The sequence below is a fragment of the Mauremys mutica genome, chromosome 1 (genome assembly GCF_020497125.1).
Source record: "Mauremys mutica isolate MM-2020 ecotype Southern chromosome 1, ASM2049712v1, whole genome shotgun sequence".
NCBI classification, from domain to species: domain Eukaryota; kingdom Metazoa; phylum Chordata; order Testudines; family Geoemydidae; genus Mauremys; species Mauremys mutica.
This window is the reverse complement of record NC_059072.1, coordinates 50,687,885-50,709,810: the sequence shown is the minus strand read 5'-3', so window position 1 is coordinate 50,709,810 and position 21,926 is coordinate 50,687,885. Positions and strand designations below refer to the sequence as shown.

General features: G+C 42.9%; 1 protein-coding gene across 1 annotated transcript in view; it reads right to left on the bottom strand.

The window, feature by feature from the left end:
* Positions 1 to 21,303, bottom strand: part of BMT2 (base methyltransferase of 25S rRNA 2 homolog) — a 62,221-nt gene extending 40,918 nt beyond the window's left edge. Inside the window, exon 1 of the mRNA XM_044993850.1 lies at positions 21,084 to 21,303. Within this exon, the coding sequence (XP_044849785.1) occupies positions 21,084 to 21,222 (139 nt within the window). The 5' untranslated portion in view covers positions 21,223 to 21,303. The remainder of the gene's footprint in view (positions 1 to 21,083) is intronic.
* Positions 21,304 to 21,926: the final 623 nt, after the last annotated feature.

Here is a 21,926-nt window from a genome sequence, read left to right as displayed (position 1 = left end):
AAGGGAAGCTGCTTAGCTCCTTGTTTAGCCAGACTGCCTGTCCAAGTGTGGTTCTGGGATATTAATCAGAATCCCATGCACTGCTACAGACTAGGGACCGAATGGCTGGGCAGCAGTTCTGCAGAAAAGGACCTAGGGGTTACGGTGGACGAAAAGCTGAATATGAGTCAACAGTGTGCCCTTGTTGCCAAGAAGGCTAATGGCATTTTGGGTTGTATAAGTAGGGGCATTTCCAGCAGATCGAGGGATGTGATCATTCCCCTCTACTCAGCACTGGTGAGGCCTCATTTGGAGTACTGTGTCCAGTTTTGGGCCCCACACTACAAGAAGGATGTGGATAAATTGGAGAGAGTCCAGCGGAGGGCAACAAAAATGATTAGGGGGCTGGAGCACATGACTTATGAGGAGAGGCTGAGGGAACTGGGATTGTTTAGTCTGCAGAAGAGAAGAATGAGGGGGGATTTGATAGCTGCTTTCAACTACCTGAAAGGGGGTTCCAAAGAGGATGGATCTAGACTGTTCTCAGTGGTAGAAGATGACAGAACAAGGAGTAATGGTCTCAAGTTGCAGAGGGGGAGGTTTAGGCTGGATATTAGGAAAAACTTTTTCACTAGTAGGGTGGTGAAGAACTGGAATGGGTTACCTAGGGAGGTAGTGGAATCTCCTTCCTTAGAGGTTTTTAAGGTCAGGCTTGACAAAGCCCTGGCTGGGATGATTTAGTTGGGTTTGGTCCTGCTTTGAGCAGGGGGTTGGACTAGATGACCTCCTGAGGTCCCTTCCAACCCTGAGATTCTATGATTAAGCCTATTTCCTTTACTTGAAAAAGTTTCAGAAGGCACAAAATGCTGATATCAACAGAATAAGGCATATTTCCAATCAGGCATTTGCATTCTCTCATCTAAGACGGCATTCATGCCGTAAAGCCAAGAAGCAAACCGCATACAGTTTAAATCCAACAGAGAGAGACTGGGGAAACAGGGCAAACAAAAAAAGCTCTAGCACAGATTTGTCTGTCTGCTTTATGACTAGTACACGGCAGAAGAGTCACTCTGCCCCTATTAGTAAATTGGCTGGCTGATCAGAACACTCAAAAGCATCAATACGGCACCTTTCATTCTCATTATTTCCCAAAAGCACTGAATTAAGAGGTGTGTGTGTTAAAATGTGTAGTTGGCAATAAAAGACATCAGCAGTTACACAGACATCAGCCTGGGAGCACGCCTGAGTAGGATGAGACACAGGAGCACTCTGTTCCCCGGCTGGGTTTCCTTGGAAAGGTGTTTCATGCAGCACCAACATAGGACTGAACAGACATTGGGAGACAGAAAGAGAAACTGTGTAGGGCTATGGCTACACTAGAGAGCTTACAGCGGTACAGCAAGCTCTTTAGTGTAGCCGGTCTAAGTGGACAGGAGAGAGCTCCCTGTCAGCTTAATTACTCCAGCCCCTGCGAGCAGATGTAGCTCTCCCGCCAACACAACACACTGTCCACACCCGTGCTTAAGCCGGCATAAGTTAAGTAGCTCAGGGGGCTGACTAATTCAAACCTATGAGTGACATGACTTCTGTCAACGTATGCTGTAGTGTAGCCATAGCCTAGATTTCTTCACCCTCCGCTGTCTGGTAAGACACTAATACAACTCCTGTAATTTCTTTCTCCTGGTTAGTGGGTTAATGAAGCATGTTTGTGGCTCTGCAAAACCAATTTAGGAAATACCAACCACTGATCAGTCTAAGCTTGGATATAGATAAACTTGGTAGTTAATAAATTCTAAACACAACCTTAACTGTTCCACCACAACTGTTCCACCACAATACTCTGAATCTTGCTAAGTTGGCTCCTGTTAATAGGCCCCACATGATAACTACAAGACTCCTGGATGGAGCTTATCTAAAAGTTACTGGTGCTTTGATTAGTTGCTCTGGTTTATTATTTGTTTACAGAGCATTCAGAAGTGTGTTAGGCACCTTACACACAAACACAGGACAGGCAGTCCCTGCCCTGAAATGCTTACAGTCCAAGTAGAAAGAGGACAACAAGATGAGTCAAGATAAAAAAAAAATAAGGGAGCAGTACAAGGGGAAAAAAAAGATTACAAATAAAATAAGTTAGCTTTGTGGTACTACACTCAATTTTACTCTCTACCATTATTAGGCCAATGCCTAGTAACTACTTATCACTGTCTCCTAACAACATTCTTAACTGCCATTTCCCGCCCCCCCCCACTAGTTAGCCTTGTCATACTGCTTTTCCCATATTTTAAGGTTTTAACCCTAGGCATTCCCCCCTCAACATCGTAATGATGCCTCTTCAAACTCTTTCCCAACTCTGAGCCCTCACCTACTACTGGTGATCCTTTCACTTTCTCCCTCATCTAAAAAAACAACACTTGTCTAGAGTAGATGTAGAACGAGTTTCAAATGGATTAAATTAGGCAGCCTCAGAGGAAGTCTGAGCTGGGTTTGTGGTTTTCGTTAAGTGGCTGGCCCAAAGGTCACAGGGCAGCTGCGTCTGTGAAGTTGTTGTTGCTGTCACCAATTCTTGGGACTGTCAAAGAAAGACTGGCATAACCACTTTCACCTGTCCCGGGAGCCCTTCTGCTACTCCAGGGACTGGTCTTCCTTGCGTTAAAAGAAGAGACATAGGAGAAAACATTACCCACATTTTAAGGAAATGAGAAATTATATTTCTGCCCATTTCAAGTATAGCAAAAACTAAAAACTAGCTTTTAAAGTCTGCCTTGTTGCCATGTCTTATTTCCCTAACCTACCTCCCTGGTAGCATAAATTTAATGCGATTTAAGTGATAAATATTTAACACTGCACAGTTGAGCTCCTTAACACACAATTTCCCCTTTCTCCTCCATATTTTTTTTTTCATATTTATCATGTTTACTCTAGTATTGTTGCACTGAGGAGGCACTTCATTTTGAGGTACTCCCATTGCTCTCAAAGGCTTCACATGCAGCAAGACAATTAGTCACCTGACAAGTAACGTATTCACAGAGCAAACTGAAAGGTTTCATGAACCTCCAACCATCCCCTGGAATTCCACTTTAATGACAAAAATCCTCAACTGACTTGAATATGTTTAAAAGCATACTTTTCACTTCAAACTGAATAGGATGTTGATGGAACAAGCACATTCACATGTCCTTTGAATTGAAAAAAAGTGTTGAAAAGACTCACTATTTGTGGACAGACTCCAGAAAGGTGTTTGCCACATCTGGATTTCAAGTCAGAACTAATGGTGAATTAATATATTCTACCTTTGTACCTAATTGGGCTTGCCATTTAAGTTTCAGAGTTACAATGGAAATGCAGACTGTGGTACATTGCTTAGAGAACATAAGCTAATGAACCTTCAGAACTAGATGGGATAGAAACTTTTATGACTCAAAGCTTAGGTAACGGTAAATGCAGTGGAGTTTACAGGAAGGACTTCGCATAGCAAATTTGAGCTGCATGGATCACTGGAAATAAAAAATACAATATGAAAATGTCTGAGTGTTTCAAAAGAATGTACTAAAGACTAATCATGATGTGTCAAAGCTTATGTTCTAGAATAACCTAGAATTAATCAGGAATTCTTATATAAAAATCAGAAGGGCGTCCTTGAATAATATTTTTTCATGTCCCTTATATTAAGCTCTGCACTTCAGATAATCATTGCCCCCAGTTCATCTTTACTGTAGGGTTTCCTTAATTTCATTCACAGGGTGTCAAGTACAGATGTGAGTGTTGTCTCCATCTCTCCTCTCCCATGCAACTTAAGTATCAGAGGGGTAGCTGTGTTAGTCTAGATCTGTAAAAGCAGCAAACAATCCTGTGGCACCTTATAGACTAACAGACGTTTTGGAGCACGAGCTTTCGTGGGTGAATACCCACTTCGTCGGATGCATGCAACTTAAATCCTATTTGAGCATGGATTCCATAGAACAGACTTTTTTTTAAATGCCCCATTCCTCCCATAAAAGAAATCAGTCGTGTAAGTGTCAGACTCCAGAGATTCTGATTTATAACAACTGCTCATAACATGAGTTTTTTTACAAGCCTTACAGGTCCCTGCAGCAGCTTTACTTAAAAAAAAAAACCATTTATGTTTCTGTTTGGTTCCCTCTCTCCAGGGTTGTTAAAAATAACATATCACCAGTTCTGTATACCCTGGAAGATTAATTCTTTAAGCAGTTACTTGGTTACCTGTCCTTGCAATTCTGTCACTGACTGCAGATACAACTGATGATCGAAGAGAGATTCCTTATAGCAGTCTATTATTGGATATGATGCAGAAGTCCAATCTCATGCATCTAGCTAAAATGCATTCCCCAGACTATGCTCTCCATCCACGTAAACCTTCTTCAGGCTTAACAAAAAAATAATCTAGTTTGTTGTCCTACACTGCTCCCCACCCCATTCTTCCCCTAAAGGAAGTCCTTCACACATACACCTTTAAGTTGCGCTAAATGGGGTTTACATAAAAGGTAACTTTATCATCAATTAAAATGGGTAATTTCTTAGAAGAGATTACTTTAAGTTTAATTAGAAAAAAATTCCTGACAGGACAAAATTAAAGAAGCCAAAGACAAAGCTTATTTTACTTATATTTAGAGGGGGCAGTGAGGCTACAGTCTAAACAAAGTAGCATTCCCACTTCCCGTTTCTGAAACTGAAACAGAAATAAGTGATTTATTTGAACAACTTTAAATTTAGATGAACAAGTAACTTAATACCTGAGTTCTGACTATATACAGCACCAAAAAGTATAAGGAACATGATCCCTGCAGCAAATGTGATAGGACACTTCTATAAAAGTCTATTTCATTTCATTAAGCATAATTCTTTTCCTCAGTTTCTTCTGCATTTTAGCTCTGGATGTGTCACTGTCCAGCCCCCTGTCTCCAACAGTCGGCAGCACCAGATGCTTCAAAAGAAGATGCAAGAACTATCGCAGAATGCAGCTATGGGATAATCTGTCCCTGACACAAGCCTCATCCTTACGCCTATGAATTCCTGATACTATATACACCTCTACCTCGATATAACGCTGTCCTTGAGAGCCAAAAAAAATCTTATCCTGACTATGGTTTCTAGTCTTTGTCATCCTTCTCCTGAACACAGCTGTCAGGTGGTGATAGAGTCTATAGGTGAACTCACAAGCACATACTGTTCTTCTCACTGCAGTGCTTCCAACTACATTTCACAAGCGGATCACACCTAATAGTAAACAAGAAAACTCACAGATCTGACCAAATATTACAGAGCCAATAGACAGCACTTCATTTCATATTCTGTGTTTGCTATACTATGTCTTCATAACATACCACATATACAGTGATATTTCTTACCCGCTATTGTAAAGTGCTTTGAAAACCTTAGATGAAAAGGTGTCATGTATGTGCAAATTATAATGCAAGTCCCCACTCACAGAGGACTCCATTGGGGTACATCAGCTGTTTGTATGAAGTGTGTGTGTGTGTGTGTAATCATTACAGTACCATCAATCATGCTTCCTTTGCCATTCACCATATTTAAAATGGAACCAAAGACGCAGTTCTGGTTTGGCCTATAATGACTAAAGAGTTACCTTTCTAGCTGGCAACTGAAACAGCAGAGTTCACTCAAAAAAATGCCACACACTACAACTCTTTCTATTCACAATGGAATGACTCATTGCCTGACACAGATAGTGGATTTTTTTGGGGTGGAGAGTGGGGTGGGGGAAATAGAGAACAGAAAAAAAAAAAAAAGAGAGAGGTGTTGATTACCCAAATATACAGTATCAGTTTCCACAAGTTAAAAATTATAAAAACTGCATTCTTAAATCATGACTATCAATGGCTATTAAGAAAAATGATTAATTTTTTGACCTCAGCTGTTTTTCACTTCACCAGTACATACTGAGTGCATTGGCATGTCACATTACATATGCAGCTTTTTTATTCACAATTTAAATATACACAACTGAAAACAGTCATTTAAAAAAGGACTTGCACTATTATTAATGCACTTTTATTTGTAACATGTAAGAAATCTCATCAGCTGTTCTACTCTCAGAAGGTTCAAGTGCTGTAAGCTGCAGAGTAAAGTAAAAAGTTAAGCAGCTTGAAATAAAGATAGTAAATACTGATACTCAGACAATATCCTTTTGGATACAGCACTGTAACATTACCCTATCTATTAAACACAAAACAGACCATATAAATGCAAAAACTCTGAAGTATACATGTTGAGTAAAATCTGTTTCTGGCCTGTTTTATGTAATGTCCATCTTGGATTTGTAAAAGGACAGCCAAGCCTTCATCTTGGATACCCTTCTCCTCAGATGATTTAGTGCCCTTTCAGCCTTTTTCAAATCAAGGTGGGGAAAGGTCAGGGCAGTTAGAGTCATGTGACAGCCATAATCTGCCTAGCAACTGCAGGTTATTTAGTGAGTGGCATGCCTGTCACTCAGGGCTGTCCATCTGAGTGGCAGCCAGTGTCCTTCACAGTTCAGCTAGCTGCCAGAAGCCCCAGAGGGACCAGGATTCATAGGACTTTGGATTCTTGGTCTCTATTAACATACTTGCACTCAACTGTTACACACCATTAGTGAGCGCATACTTGCACTGGACTATGAGGTCAAGCAGAGACTGCGTGGGCAACCACTGAAGACCTACCTGAGGGAGAAGATCTGCCCAAGAGGGAGGAGACCTGTCCGGGGGGGGAAGAATACCCAGTTCCTGTTTGGTGTCCAGTGCCCCTGATTTTCACCACTGTCCCTGTCGGTATCCTGAGGTTTTGTCATTGTGTCCCTGTCTTCAGGATATGGTATTGTAATACCCATTGTGGTTTTCCTCTGTTTTACATCCATTGGTTAAGGGGGTTTAAGGGCTCTGAGCTTCATGCGTCTTCCTTACATTGTTTATTGTCTGAAGGGGGTCCTTGGCTAGTTTACTGACTAGTGGCATAATAAATATTTGTGTGTTACATCTTATTCTGCCTCCGTCTTAATAAATCACCCAATGATAGATGCAGAAGGGGGTGGGATCTGCAAACAACCATCTTCTGATCTGTGTAGACCATAGTTAAACTGTTTTGGGCTAACATACACACACAGAACATAACTTAAAAGACATAGAAAGTAAGAAGTTGCCCAAGCAATTTTAGAGTGCCTTAAAGTTCTTAGTACAAAGCACCTCGCTATTTATGTTTTACTCTTGTAATTTAAGAGTGTTTTGGTAATTAAACTGATATTTATTTCACTAGAAATATACTACTTATTCACAACACCAAGAATTTACTTAACTTATGGTAAACCTTCTTTGTTACCTTTGTGCATAAAAGAAGATGTGAGTTGGGCAAAACTGAGGATGGCAACTCTGGTAAAGGTTTTGTTAGTAGAGCTCATTACATTTTTGTTATATTCATGTTGCCGCCAGGATAGTGTTCTATCAACACTATGCCAGTGTTTATTTATGAAAGTATTTTTAACAGTTTGCTATGGCAATACAGAACTATAGACAGGGGCCTGTATTTAGGGTAGTACACATTTATTTCAATTTATATGTCATGTTACTAGCTTATACTTGTGTTTTAATTTTAGTAAAAGGGATGCAAACCATTGTTATACAATGGTAAAATAAAACAGATTTGGATATAATCTGGAGTGGCATTGTCCTCAAGAATCTCATTTAAAAGAAAAATATCCATAAAATGTGTCACTGAGAAATATAAAGTGACAATTAAGCTGATTCAGAACATAATGTGTGAGTTTGACCCTGCTGCTCTTCATTATTTAGCAAAAAAATTCCTAGAACTGTCCATCTTTTTGCTGGTACCAGAGAGAAAAATCAAACATAGCATGTTGCCTACTGCTGCATTAAAAACAAAAACATATTTTCATGTTTCTACAAAGATGCTTACAGATGCACCCCTTTAATCTTCCATTTTAAAGGAAAGCAACATCTGCTAGTTGCAAGAATACAACACTGCTGGAATATTCCAAATTTCTAATGCCTAGCTATGGCAACATCCCATTTATACCTTAAAGCTTCTGCTTAGATTTTAACTAGAGTATGTGCCATCAACAGTCTAATTTATAATATGTCCCAGTGTTCCACACAAGGATTATCATTTAAGTGTTTGTAAAAATACCTCTGGTTCCTCACTGAAATAGTATATCAGTTTACACAACACGCTGATCATCAATAAATGGCAACAAACATTGTCAACTAGGGCAGTGGTTATCAGCTGGGGGACCTCAGACTATGTCTAAGGTGGCCATGAAAGGCTGACATTACCATAGAAAAAGGGTTTTCAACCTGTGGTCTGTGGACTCTTCGGGGTCCACAGACTATGTCTAAGATTTCCAAAGGGATCCGCACCTCCAGTAGAATTTTAGGGGTCAGCAAATGAAAAAAGGTTGAGAACCACTGAGGTAAGGCAATGTTAGGTTAAAAAATTCCTAGAGAAACTCAACATGACAAATTCCACACTGTTCTTAAAATGAGTTGTCAGCTCAGACTTGATAGTTTGAAAATAATAAAATCAGACTCTAGACTTCAGATACATCCACCTACTGTACCAACACTATTTTAATACAATTTAAATGATTAAAATAGAATGTATTTTTACATTATAGTCCACTAATTGATGCTCTCTCATCCTATCCCCATTATCAGAGGAAGTTAACATACAACTTATCCAATTCTCTGCTTTAAGTACACCTCTACCCCGATATAACGCGACCCAATATAACATGGGTTTGCATGTAACCCTGGGGCTCCAGCAGCAGGGCTCGGGCGGCTGCGGGGAGCTCCAGACCCTTTAAATCACTACTGGAGCCCTGCTGCTGCTACCCCAGAGCTGCGGCAGCAGGGCTCGGCCAGCAATTTAAAGGGCCCAGGCTTCCCACAGTGGCTGAAGCCCGGGGCTCTTTAAATCACCGCTGGAGCCCTGCCGCTGCTACCCCAACAACAACAGTTTCACCTATAACGCGATAGGGATTTTTGGCGCCCGAGGACCGCGTTATATCGGGGTAGAGGTATATCTGGTATGCGATGATGGAAAAATACCCAGTGCTGCATTATGTAACAAGTATGCCCTTTTGGTGCTACAGTACTGGAAAATGTAGCTGTGGCTAAGCAGAGAAAAAATTAATTAAATTAGGAATGCTACCCACTATCTTATTCCACTTAAAACATTCAGCATGTTCAAAATTCTAGAAGTTTACTAATCATCTGCCTTCTTCTCACACAACATACTTACTATTTCAATGGAGTTCAAACTATGTTCCAAAACTAGTTTGTCTAATTTTATACTTGTCCAAAATGGAATATACTTGAAGAATTATTTACAAGAAAGTAAGGGTAATTAGATACTTCTTATTTCACTTACTAGAAATAATATTTGCTTTACAAACTTGAACTTACATTTTGTGATCTGAAAAAAGGATGACACTGCTAACAATGGCAAAGAAATATGAGCAAGCTTTCATTTAGTTATACGTTCCTCTGTCTGTCAACACAAAACTCTTGAGGCTATGCAGTAAATGTTGGTGTCAATTTGCTGTCCCATAAATTTCAGAAGAAAATTCATAGCTGATGACTACATTAGTTAACTCCCTCACTTAATTTTGACGTAATATTATAATCGCTGGTTTATTTTTAATTTGATCTTCATAGAAAATTGCAAGAGTTGCAGTATAACAGTTCTTTAAACATACAATTAGGGATGTAAAAGGTTAACTGTTAACCCCAACGGCTGGAATGCGCCCCCAGCTACAGTCATGCCAGGCCCGCCAGACTTGCCTCGGATCATGGTTAATCGATTAAATATAAATTTTAATTGGTTAACTGGTTAACTTTTTAAACCACTATTTACATCCCTACATACAATATCTCTGCTATTGCTACAGCAACGCTAATAAAACTTTCCATAGTTTATGTTATCCAAGGCTGATGCAAATTCTAGTTCATATCTCATAATCAGTACATTTAGACTACTTAAAATATCTTCCATTTGAGCTTATATAACAAGAGACCCAGTCAGACTACTTTATGCTGGGCCTCAAATCAGGGGCGGCTCTAGCAATTTTGCCGCCCCAAGCACGGCGGCACACCGCGGGGGGCGCCCTGGCGGTTGCCAGTCCCGCGGCTCCGGTGGACCTCCTGCAGACGTGCCTGCGGAGGGTCCGCTGGTCCCGTGGCTCCAGTGGAGCATCCGCAGGCATGCCTGCGGGAGGTCCACCGGAGCCGCCTGCCGCCCTCCCGGCAACAGGCAGAGCGCCCCCCGCGGCATGCCGCCCCAAGCGCGCGCTTGGCATGCTGGGGTCTGGAGCCGGCCCTGCCTCAAATGAATATTCAGTACACACTGCATAAATAGGTGTACAGTACAGACCCAAGAACACAAAAGCAAATGAAGACATTTGTTAAATTGATATCATGCACTGACCTGCAATATCAGTTTCAGAAATACTATATATAAAACATAAATATACCAAAAATACTAGTCTTGGAATAACTTTTTTGTTATATGAAAGCAATGCTTGAAAAGTACATAACGGATCACATGACCACCTGTTGCCTATTTTTGGAGTCTTTCACAGGAGGTCCAGGGGGTTTTTTTAGAATTGTTTGAATCACAGATACATGCGTTTTGGGTTTTTTATTAAATCTCAATTTATAATACATTTCGCTACCAAACATACTTTGACAGTTACAGATGTACTTTCCCTCTGTTTTCAAAGAGGCTTTTTGTTTGGTCACTTCCTTTTTTGTGCAGTTATATCTGTGATGCCACTGTTCAGGCTGGTAGAAACCCAATAATATAGTTTGTTACTTAACTTCTGCAGATACACAAAACGGAGTACAAGTAGAGCATGAACTATGGTAGAGTACAACAACAAAAAAATGAAAACTTGTTTCTTAGGAAAGCACCTTCCAGCTCTCAAACATCTATTGTTGTAAGGTCAGTCAAATTTTGGGGCTTATTTACATGAAATCATTACTAAAAAATTAAAGCCTTAATGCACTGCTGAATCTGATGGCTATTGTTTGAAAATATAACTGCTGGTATCTACAATTATTTTCCTCTTTCTAGAGAGAGATTAAAACAAATGATGAATGGCACTGGCTCTATAATAATATTTAAATCTAAGTTTTTTAAAAGAAACGAAGTAGTAATTCTTATTAAACTGATGTTATGTGTTATCTATAGAAAAATTAGGTGGCTTTGGTATTGGTGGTCTTTACAGACATTTTTCTTTCTTTTTAAAGAAAGTCAGACAGCCCAGTATTTTAGTGCAATATCCTGTTTTGTTTTTTTACCCATGGTCAAATATCTTTTTAATTCTTCATAGAGTATCTAAGGGGAGTTTTTCAAAGGCACTCAACTCCATTGGATTTTGATGGAAGTAAGACACTTAACTGGCCTTTGTAAATTTCCCATCTAAACTATGTTTAAAACCTGCTTCTCCATGGATAATGTTGCACAGAAGACACTTACTCAAGAAGCAGTCACATGACTGTACTGCTACAAAAGGAAGAGTTCACTTAAAGAGGAGATCTGCCAACAGTTATTTTTGTGAACATAGGGAAAGAGCTACCTGCATTGCAAAAGTGATTTTTGGTTGGGGTTGCTTTGTTTTTTGGGTTTTGGGGGGGGGGGGGAAGATGCTAGCATGTACACATAACCCTTCTTTCCTGTATTTTTTTAAGTTGCAAAATATACACTTTACGTTCTTTTTCAAAGACTTAACATTGTTAAAAAAATCCTTTTTTTTTTAAACAATGGGGAAAATTTGTTTTGACTTTATTGTGGTCAAGTGATTGAAAACAGATAAACTGAAGGGTGAAGATAAGCTCTACAGAGCTGTAAAAAAAAGCTTCAGTGAAAGACAGCTGAACTCAAACAGAAGTGATGACATTTTGATTCTATACAGCACTGCTGAGAAGTGCTATATTAAGTGCTGGCAGTGCCACTTATAGTTAAGATTGCCCAACACTTTCCTTTAGAAGCAGGGTTTGCAGTGGCTTATAAAACTTTGCCAAACTGTTTGGGCTAAATTCTTCCATGCTTGGTGACTGCCTGAGGCTGAATTTTTTTGTGAAGTTTCAGCTAAAAATGTTTCAGTTGTTTCTGGAAACGTTAAGGGGAACAAGTTTTGCCTATGTTAAAAAAAAATCTTGCAACTGAGTAGTTGAGAAGCTGTATGGCCACCAATCATGCTGTGGAAAAGAGACCAGATTTTTGGCAGAGGGGTCACACCCTAGTGTCATGGTTTTGACTTTTGCCAACTCTGCCACCCAAATTTGGCAAAGTTATAAGCTTCCGGGGGACTTATAAATGTAAGTTTGCATATGCTCAGTGTAGTCTTCCTAGAATTTGGCTGCCAGATTCTCTAGAGATTCCATGTGCATTGAGTTTGCTTCATCCCCACAAAGCCTGTCTGCCTAATGAACTGCAACTGTACCTTCCCCATGGAGCAATTGATGGCTGCAAATGCTGAGCAGGACTTTCCCTACAACTGCTCCTCCTGGCTGTCGTGCCAGATACCAGAAAAGAGAACAGGAAAAATGTCTCTCGTGTACTCACACTGTCCCCTCCTTTCTTTGCTGTGGAAAAAAAAGTAGGTGATCATGTGATTTAAAATCAGCGTGCATATTCAGGAAGGGGCAGAATCAGTGTGGCATGGGCAACCTTAATTCTATTCCCTAACTTTTGAGTGCTTGACTTTGCAACCTTTGCATTCTTTTAATATAGTTTTTAGGGATGCAGTTAATTATACATTAAATTTCACACTTCAGAGTTGAGGGTGATTTTAGTTATCAGTTTTATTTATTCATTGTTATTTACTTATTTGAACCATAGAAGTCTATGATAGTTGCATGTAGAGGTTACCTTTTAATTATCAGGTAAATTGGTCAGACATGGACTCAAGTGCCAGCAATATGCAGATAATGACACAGCTCCACCTATCCTTCATCACATACAACCACATCACCACCATCAAGATGGCCCAGTGCTTGCATGAGATCAGCTCATGAATGAAAGATAACTGTCTCAAGCTGAACCTGAGCAAAACAGAGCTGACAGTGGTGGGTAGAGGAAAGTATTTTGAGGAGTTTGCAGCCACAGTGTCGTCTCATTTGACTGAAAGTTCACATCCATAATTGGTCAATTAGTCTGTAGTCTAGGAGTACTCTTGGGTTCCCCACTGACCCTTAAACTCTCACAAGGCAACGGACATGAGTAATGCTTTCTACCATCTCTGGTCAGCTAGGAGACAGCATCGCTTCCTGGCAGACAAAGACCTGGCCTCAGTTAATCATGCCTCCATCACCTTTTAGCTGGACTACAGCAATCCAATGTACCTGGGGGTGAAATCTTCAGGACTTGGGAAACTCTAACTGATACAAAATGCTGCAGTGCGTCTCCACAGCAGCACAGGCTATCATAAGCAAATCACATCTGTCCCCGGCTCTCTATGCTGGCTTCCCATAGAATTATGACTCAAGTTGAAGGTCTTAGTTGTTATCTTCAAAGTGCTTTCTGGCCTGGGCCCAGGATACCTAAAAGACCATTTAAAGCTCCAGGATAAAGATGCTGGTCAAAAACTTTGTTCCTCTGGCATTGCTGAGAGTTCCATTATAAGAGTAAAGCTCATCTGGGCAGAAGACAGAATCTTTTCTGGATTGGTCCAAGACTGCAGAATCAACTCCCCCAGAAGCTAAGGACTATCATAAACCTCACCACTTTCACCTCCAAGTGCAAGGTGCATTTCTTTGACCTTGCTTTCTCAAATATAAACACACAGCAACAGGTATATTGAATAACCACCACCCAACCATAACAAGAAACTCCATTCCATGTTTCTCCCTCGGGTAAGAGGATCAGAGACAAACAATGTGACACAGATGTGTAAGCACATTGTTTACTGTACTACTGCAAGGTGCTCAGACACTACAGCGAAGAGCATGGTATTAAAACCCGAATACAAAAAAAATACATTCCTACTCCGAGGACCTTATAGTCTAATACAGTGGTTCTCAATCAGGGGGTACTCAGAGGTTTTCCAGGGGATACGCCACTCATCTAGTGTTTCTCAATCTGGGGGTTGCAGCACCTGAGGGGGGGTGGTCATCGAGAGATTGGTTGGGGGGGTCACAAGTGCAGGTCTGGCATTAGGGGTGATAACCAGGGCAGCTAATCAGGGGGCACCGCAAAGCTAAGTTACATGCTTCAGCCCCACAGCCTGGGGGTCAGCTTCAGACAAGGCTCACAAGTGAAAAACAGGCTCAAGTATCACACTGAAATTCAAGTACAATATTTATATTCCAATCAATGTATTTTATAATTATATGGTAAAAATAAGAAAGTAAGCATTTTTTCAGTAAGGGTAGGTCTATATTTACCTGCCGGGTCGACGCGTTCGACTTCTCGGAGTTCATCTAATCTAGACGCGATAGTTTGAACTCCGAACGCACTCCCGTCGACTCCGGAACTCCGGAACTCCACCACCGCCGTTCGGACAGGTAAGAAGTTCGAACTAAGGTAGTTCGACTTCAGCTACGCTATTCGCGTAGCTGAAGTCGCGTACCTTCGTTCGACCCCCCATCCTAGTGTAAACCAGGCCTAAGAGTGTGCTGTGACATTTCTGTATTTTTATGTCTGATTGTATAAGTAAGTAGTTTAAGTGAGGTGAAACTTGAGGTACACAAGACAAATCAGACTCCTGAAATGGATACAGTAGTCTAGAAAGGTTGAGAACCACTGATCTATGATAAACAGTTCAGATGGGGAACAGAAGTAGAGTTTAAGGGCAAGATTACATTCATACAAAATGAAATTATGAAATAATTGAAGTTTATGCATATATAATGTTCCTTCCTCATTTTCTATTTTTGAAAGCATGTGTTTTGTATCCAATTTTATTTTTCCTCTTTTTGTTAGAAGTTTTAGATTTTCTGAGAGAGAGATAGTTTAAGGCCAGATCAGGTAGTCTCATCTCCTGTATTTCACAGATCACCAACATCATCCAGCACTTGTACATTGAATCCAACAACCAAAATCAGACTGAAGAACCACAACCCAGAGACTAGACTATTATGTGCCCCAGGCAAGAATTGGAGGGACTCAGATGAACTAGTGCACGAAGCTGCTGTAATGTCAGGAAAATGATTAAGTGAGATAAACCCAGATAATCCTGGCAAGTGATCCAACCCACACACTGCAGAAGGCGGCGAATACCTCGCCAATCCAGGTCACTGCCAATGTGATCTGTGGGAAAAATTCCTTCCTGACCCCATATACGTTAACGGTCCGGCCCTGAGCACATGAGCAAGAACCAGCCAGCCAAGCACCTGGCAGAAAATACTCGGTGCCACCTAAGAGCCCTGGCCCTCCTCATCCCATCTCCAGCCATGGCCATCCCTGATATTTCAGAAGGAGAATTCCTCAATCAGCCCTTTCATCTAATAACTTCAGAAAATTTGTATACACTTGTGCAGAAGTCAATGGCCTGAAATAGTTTAAAACAGCTTATTAAGAATTTAGGATAATTTGGTTGAAGTGTTTAACCACTATTGATAAGACTCAACCACGTAACAATTGTTAAAGAGAATTTTAAATGAGACTAATATACACTGATTACCTAACCCATATTTAAGCCATTTTAGACTGAAACTATTTTAAGTTTTGCTTAATAATGAATCAGAAAATATGGTTCAGAGAGGATTGTGGACAGGGCTGAAGGGCAGTATAATCACAAAGCAGACTGTTATATGACCATTTTCGCTTATCCATTTTTCTGCAAACAACTTTTCCCTCTCATTTACCAACTAAAAACCAAAGGCAAACCCAACACTTGCACTAGAAGTGGGTCAGACTGACCATGCCCTGCAAACAGAAAAGGGAAGTATTGGTTAAGAGATGCAAAGTAAAGATCTGGAAATAAAAATAAAATGCATTTTTTGTGGTGAGTGTTTCAGAGCTACAGAAGGGAACCCACCATGTTTTCCAGTTTCATTTACAGATTAAAACAACAGGTTTTAACACAGGGGTTAGGTAATGAGAGGTTGACATGGCTGTCACAAAGAAAATTAAATAAATTAGAACTAATATGGTAATCCATCCTAGAGATTAGTCACATTACAAATAAAATTGCCAATATGTGGGCCCTCTAACATGCAACAACAGTGCTGTTGAAAATGGGAGAAGCCTAGACAAACATGGAAATGAGCCAAGATGCAACTTTGAGCAAAGCAACTTCATAGAACAGCATCAACTTTTTAAAGAACTGCCTGGCTCTCTGGATGACCTGTTGTTAAATAAGCCTTTCTTCAGTTACATACATTCGATTAGACAAGATTATCTTTTAACTAGGAACTGCACACTAAAACAAACATTGCTTTCACATTTAAACATAAACATTTAAAACTGGTTGAGGCCTGCATTAGCCTGTATTATTAAAGGATGCCAATGTCATTTTTATACGGATTCATTTTTTTTTTTAAAAGAAAGGGGAGTCACGGCAAGCAATAAATCAAAGTGAGGTCAGTGATGCCAGCTGTAAACAAGTCAGGTAAGGCATGAACTTGCCTTTTAAATTCACTCAATAGTAAGTAATTCCAGTAATCGTCTCATTCACATCAGCACTGAAATCTGCTTATTAGAAATAAGTCTGTATAACTGCAAAGAATTTAATCTAAATGGCTTGAGGAAAGGACCACTTCACTTTTCTCAGAACAAATTAACTATTAAAATCCCAATGACAGTATGAAAGTGCATTCTCTGAGAATCATCTATATTATGGTAAGTAATTATACAGTTCTCACTGAGGAAGTTGAGCATGCTCCCTTTTTCACTGCTAGCTCATTGTACACAGTACAGAACCACTTGTGATTTCATATATTAAAAGTAAAGTTCTGTTGGAAAGTCCACGAAACAGCAACTTTGGTGTGGCCTGCTAGATACCATTCATGAGACGGAAATTAGCTTTACAGAACAAGGCTTGACAAATGGGGAAGTAAAAAAAATACTGAAAAAAGCCTAGTCACTCTTAGATCTTAATGCCTTTATCAAATATTTTTGAAGAAGATCAGCAGCTTCATTATTACTTGCATAAAGCCAGCTGGGTGCACTTCCTTGTGTCTACCTGTTGGATGTACATGTTTAAGGATTTAACTTTTGCTTTGTTTTCTGAACGTTCCACACTGACATGGAAATTGTAATGCGGGTGTACTACCAAATGAATGTAGCCTTTTGCTTCTTTAGTAAGCTGCCATTTTGGATTTCATCAAGATAGTTATATAGAATAAAATGCATATTAAGAAGGCAATACAGAATTCTGAAAGCAAGAATTTTCAGGTACTGTAAGTTCACGAAGATGTTAAAGCTCTAGAGAGGGAGATTCCCAAGCATGCTTTTGGAAGGTTAGGGTGTAGTGGAGAAGATAACTGAACAGAAGATAATTATTTCAACTTCAATGTGAAAAACTAATGATACTGATAGCTAGTAACTCATGAGGATTACAATTGATTAGATTATAATACTGGAAAGCTCCATGCTGTAGAAGTATGATTTGTTGAACAGTTTTGTTATTCCTCCTCTACCCCCCCAAAAAATACATGACACTGAAGTTCTCACTAATGTGTAAGATGCAGTACATGAGGAAAATCAAATAATAACTGTGCAGTCTGAATAAGATGACTAGTATTAGTACCAGTAAATTATTCCCTACATATTCACTTGCTATTAGCAAGTAAGAATCGTTTCCTGGGCAGAGGGATGCTTACCACAATTTCTGCAGAATTTAAGCTTTCATAAAAAAAAATTTATGACAATTAAAAATGTTAGCTGAGGGTTTTTCCACACAAGGGAAAAGGCTGAGAATAATTATTGTAGAATAGCTACTGCTGAATGGATCAACCTAATTCACAAAAAGGCACTTTTAGTGCAGAATAAGAGTGTCCACCCAGGGAGTTAGTGCCAAATAACTATTGCACTTTAAATCAGGGCTTTGGAGCTGTGCTTCGGCTCCGCTCCAGCTCCAGGCAAAAGCCTGCAGCTCCATTGCTCTGGAGCTGCTCCGCGCTCCAGCTCTGGGCTCTGCTCCAAAGCCCTGCTTTAAATTCACACTCTAGCTATTTTATGCTAACTTCACCATGACATTTCTGTGTAGAAAAGCCCTAAGTGTGACCTGGTGTTGTCTTTCTGAGGCTGAGGCTACACTTGCAGTTCAAAGCGCTGCCGCGCGCTAAGTGTAGTCAAAGCGCCAGCGCTAGGAGAGAGCTCTCCCAGTGCTGTCCGTACTCCATCTCCCTGTGGGGAATAACGTACAGCGCTGGGAGCCGCGCTCCCAGCGCTGGGACTTTGACCACACTGGCGCTTTGCAGCACCGCAATTTGCAGCGCTGGAGAGGGTGTGTTTTCACACCCTGCTGCAGCGCTGCAAATTTGCAAGTGTAGCCATGGGAATCTGCAGATAGGCTGAAATAACAGAAAGGTGTGAACTGCCAAAGGCACAAGTCCTGGCAACAGAACACAGTTTGAGCAGCTAAGGGCTAGTCTACACAGGCAATGCTTTAATGTGGCGCTCTCCCAGCACTCTAAAAAACAACCACCTCAATGAGAGACGTGGCTCCTAGCGCTGGTGCACTGTTTACACTGGCGCTTTACAGCACTGAAACTTGCTGTGCTCAGGGCGGTGTTTTTTCACACCCTGAGCAAGAAAGTTGCAGCACTGTAAAGTGCCAGTGTAGACAAGCCCTAAGCTGCGTGTGTTTGTGATGGTTCCTCAGCATGGAAGATAAGCTTGAATGGAAGTATTTCTCTCGTCTGGCCACTATGCGTAAGCCTACACTGTATCTAGGAATGAGCTTCCCAGCCCAGTTGACAGACTTACGGTAATGGGGCTCATGCTACTGTACTAACAATAGCTATATACACTGCAGTTTGGACTGGAGCTTGGGTTTTCAAGACTGAGAGGAATAGGGGTGGGCTTGAGAGCCCGAGTGCCAGCCTGAACCTCAACGTCAAAGCAACATTTACACAGCTATTTTTACTCTGTGGACTCAGAGAGAGGCTCACTCCCAGATGTAGTGTAGACATCTATCCACTGAATAGCGAAGACCAAATCACATGCAAATTTGGGCTAGGAAGCAGAAGAAACATGTGTTCTCAGAATTTGGGGAGTCCCCACACACAGCACCATAGTATCAGCTCTGAAGCAAGATGGACTTCAAGCAGCCACAGATTAAGAGGCAGGAATTAGTTTGAAATGTAAAGCACTTTGAGACCTAAAGATTAGAAATGCTATACAAGAGCTAAGTATTAGTAGTATTGTTAGAACAGTTTCCATTCCATTAATATTTTTGTAAAATATATAGACTATAGCTCAACCAGAAATTATGGCCCTGATGCAAGAATTACTGGAGGAAATAGTATGGCCCCTGTTTTGCAGGAGGTCAGACTAGAGAATACTATCAGAGGGGTAGCCGTGTTAGTCTGGATCTGTAAAAGCAGCAAAGAGTCTTGTGGCACCTTATAGACTAACAGACAATACTAGTCCTTTTTGTTCTAAAGATCTATTAATCTCAACTTTACAGTTTGCCTATTCTAAATCTTCAAAACTGCTATGTCTAATTTCTGGGATGCTTCTGCTATCCCAATCCCACACAATAGTGAGCACACATCTAAAGCTCTCATAGAGAAGGATAAAGCAAGCATTTTTACAAGTGACCTACCTCCTAGATCATGTGTCAAGGGCTGTTAGTCAGGTGAGATAATATACTTCATAATGTAAAAGTTTGTTGCAAGAGCTCACTACAGCATCAGCTATTGTTTTATGGGGAGTGAGACTGATGATACGCAGATTAGACAGGTTATATTGCACTTGGTTACTGATATAAATTAATAGTCTGTTTTTACATCACAGGTTATCATTTATCCATAGAACTTCTTCCTTGGGATGTGCAGACAACAGAAGCTCAGAAATTTGAGCACTCCTGGGCCAGGAAAAGCAGCTTGGGGGGAGGAGGGGGAGGAAAGAAGAGAGAGAGAGACGTGACAGACAGCCGCCGCTGGACAAAGGGACACTTTGCCAGCTGCGAGCAGCCCAACTAGCAATGGAGCAGGGTTCTGCAGGATGAAGCACCGCGGGCACTTACGTGCACAAACACAACGCTCCAGACTGTGAGCAGCGCCTACAGCCGCACGCAAAGGATGCAGCTCCCCACCCCCGGTTCAACTGGGGGCAGGGGGCGCCACGAAAAGAGACAGGAGACCTGGGCCCCCTCTTTGGGGGAATGCGTCTAGGCCCCCCCCCACTTCCCAAGCCCTAACTGCTACACCTAGAGGGAGCTCCCTGGGACCGGGTTCAGTGCAAGGGGCGGGTCCCCGGGCCACGCTCCGCTCCCCTAGCCCCGGGCTCCGCGCCCCTGCCCCCGGGCTCCGTGCAGGGGACGGCTCCCCGGGCCCCGCTCCGCGCCCCTGCCCCCCGGCTCCGTGCAGGGGGCGGCTCCCCTTCCCCCGGGCCACGCTCCGCTCCCCTAGCCCCGGGCTCCGCGCCCCTGCCCCCGGGCTCCGTGCAGGGGGCGGCTCCCCGGGCCCCGCTCCGCGCCCCTGTCCCCGGGCTCCGTGCAGGGGGCGGCTCCCCGGGCCCCCCGGGCTCCGTGCAGGGGGCGGCTCCCCGGGCCCCGCTCCGCGCCCCCGGGCTCCGTGCAGGGGGCGGCTCCCCGGGCCCCGCTCCGCGCCCCCGGGCTCCGTGCAGGGGGCGGCTCCCCGGGCCCCGCTCCGCGCCCCTGCCCCCCGGCTCCGTGCAGGGGGCGGCTCCCCGGGCCCCGCTCCGCGCCCCTGCCCCCCGGCTCCGTGCAGGGGGCGGCTCCCCGGGCCCCGCTCCGCGCCCCTGCCCCCGGGCCCCGCTCCGCACCCCTGCCCCCCGGGCTCCGTGCAGGGGGCGGCTCCCCGGGCCCCGCTCCGCACCCCTGCCCCCCGGGCTCCGTGCAGGGGGCGGCTCCCCGGGCCTCACGGGCAGCTCTAACCGCCCACCCGCTGCCGCCGAGGGGCTCGGTGCGGGGGCGGGCCCAGCCGTGCCCCGGCGTTTACCTTCCCGGTACTTCCTGCGCAGCCGGCGGTGGACGCTCTTCACCACCCCGGAGAGCTTCTCCTGCTCCAGCTTCCTCTCCTGCTCCGGGGGCTGGGTCAGGGCCGCGGTGGCGGCCCCGGGCCGCGGCTCGAGCTCCATAGTGTTACCGCGGCTCCGCCCCCCTCCGCACGCAGCCCGGCTGAGAGCGCTGCGCTGCGCTCTGTCTCTATGGCAGGTCGGAGCCAGCACCGGGCATGCGTGTCATGTGATGTCCCGCGTTGCCTGCTGGGAACTGTAGTCCTCAGTCATTGACAGCGCAGGGGCCAGGGTCAGAGGCGGAGCTGCCTGGAGCCAGTCTTGTGTGCAGTGCAGTGCAGTGGTGTGGGTGCCAGGACATTAGAGCGACAACGTGGGTGAGATAATATCTGCTATTGGACCAACTTCTGTTGGTGAGAGAGGCAAGCTCCTGAGCCACACAGCGCTCCTCTTCAGGTCTGGGACCAGTACTCTGAGGTCACAGCTAAATGCAAGGTGGAGCAGATTGATAGCATAAGTAGCTATCACATGTTGTACGGGATGGTTCAAGGTGAAGTGGCCTGTTAACACCTTTGCAGTCATAGGACAAAAGGGGGAATTAGTGGGGTGCAGATTGTTGTAATAAGCCATAAATCCGACGTCTCTAGTCAGTCCATTATTTTTAGTGGCCAGCAGAGTTATGAATTTAAGCTCCCAGGCTCATCATTTGAAAGTGTTGTACAGGTTTCCTTTGAGGATGAGTACTGTTAGCTCAGCTATCAAGTGATTGCTTTTTGAAAAGTGTTCACACACAAGTGATAGAGTTTTTGTCTTCTATTATTTTCCTG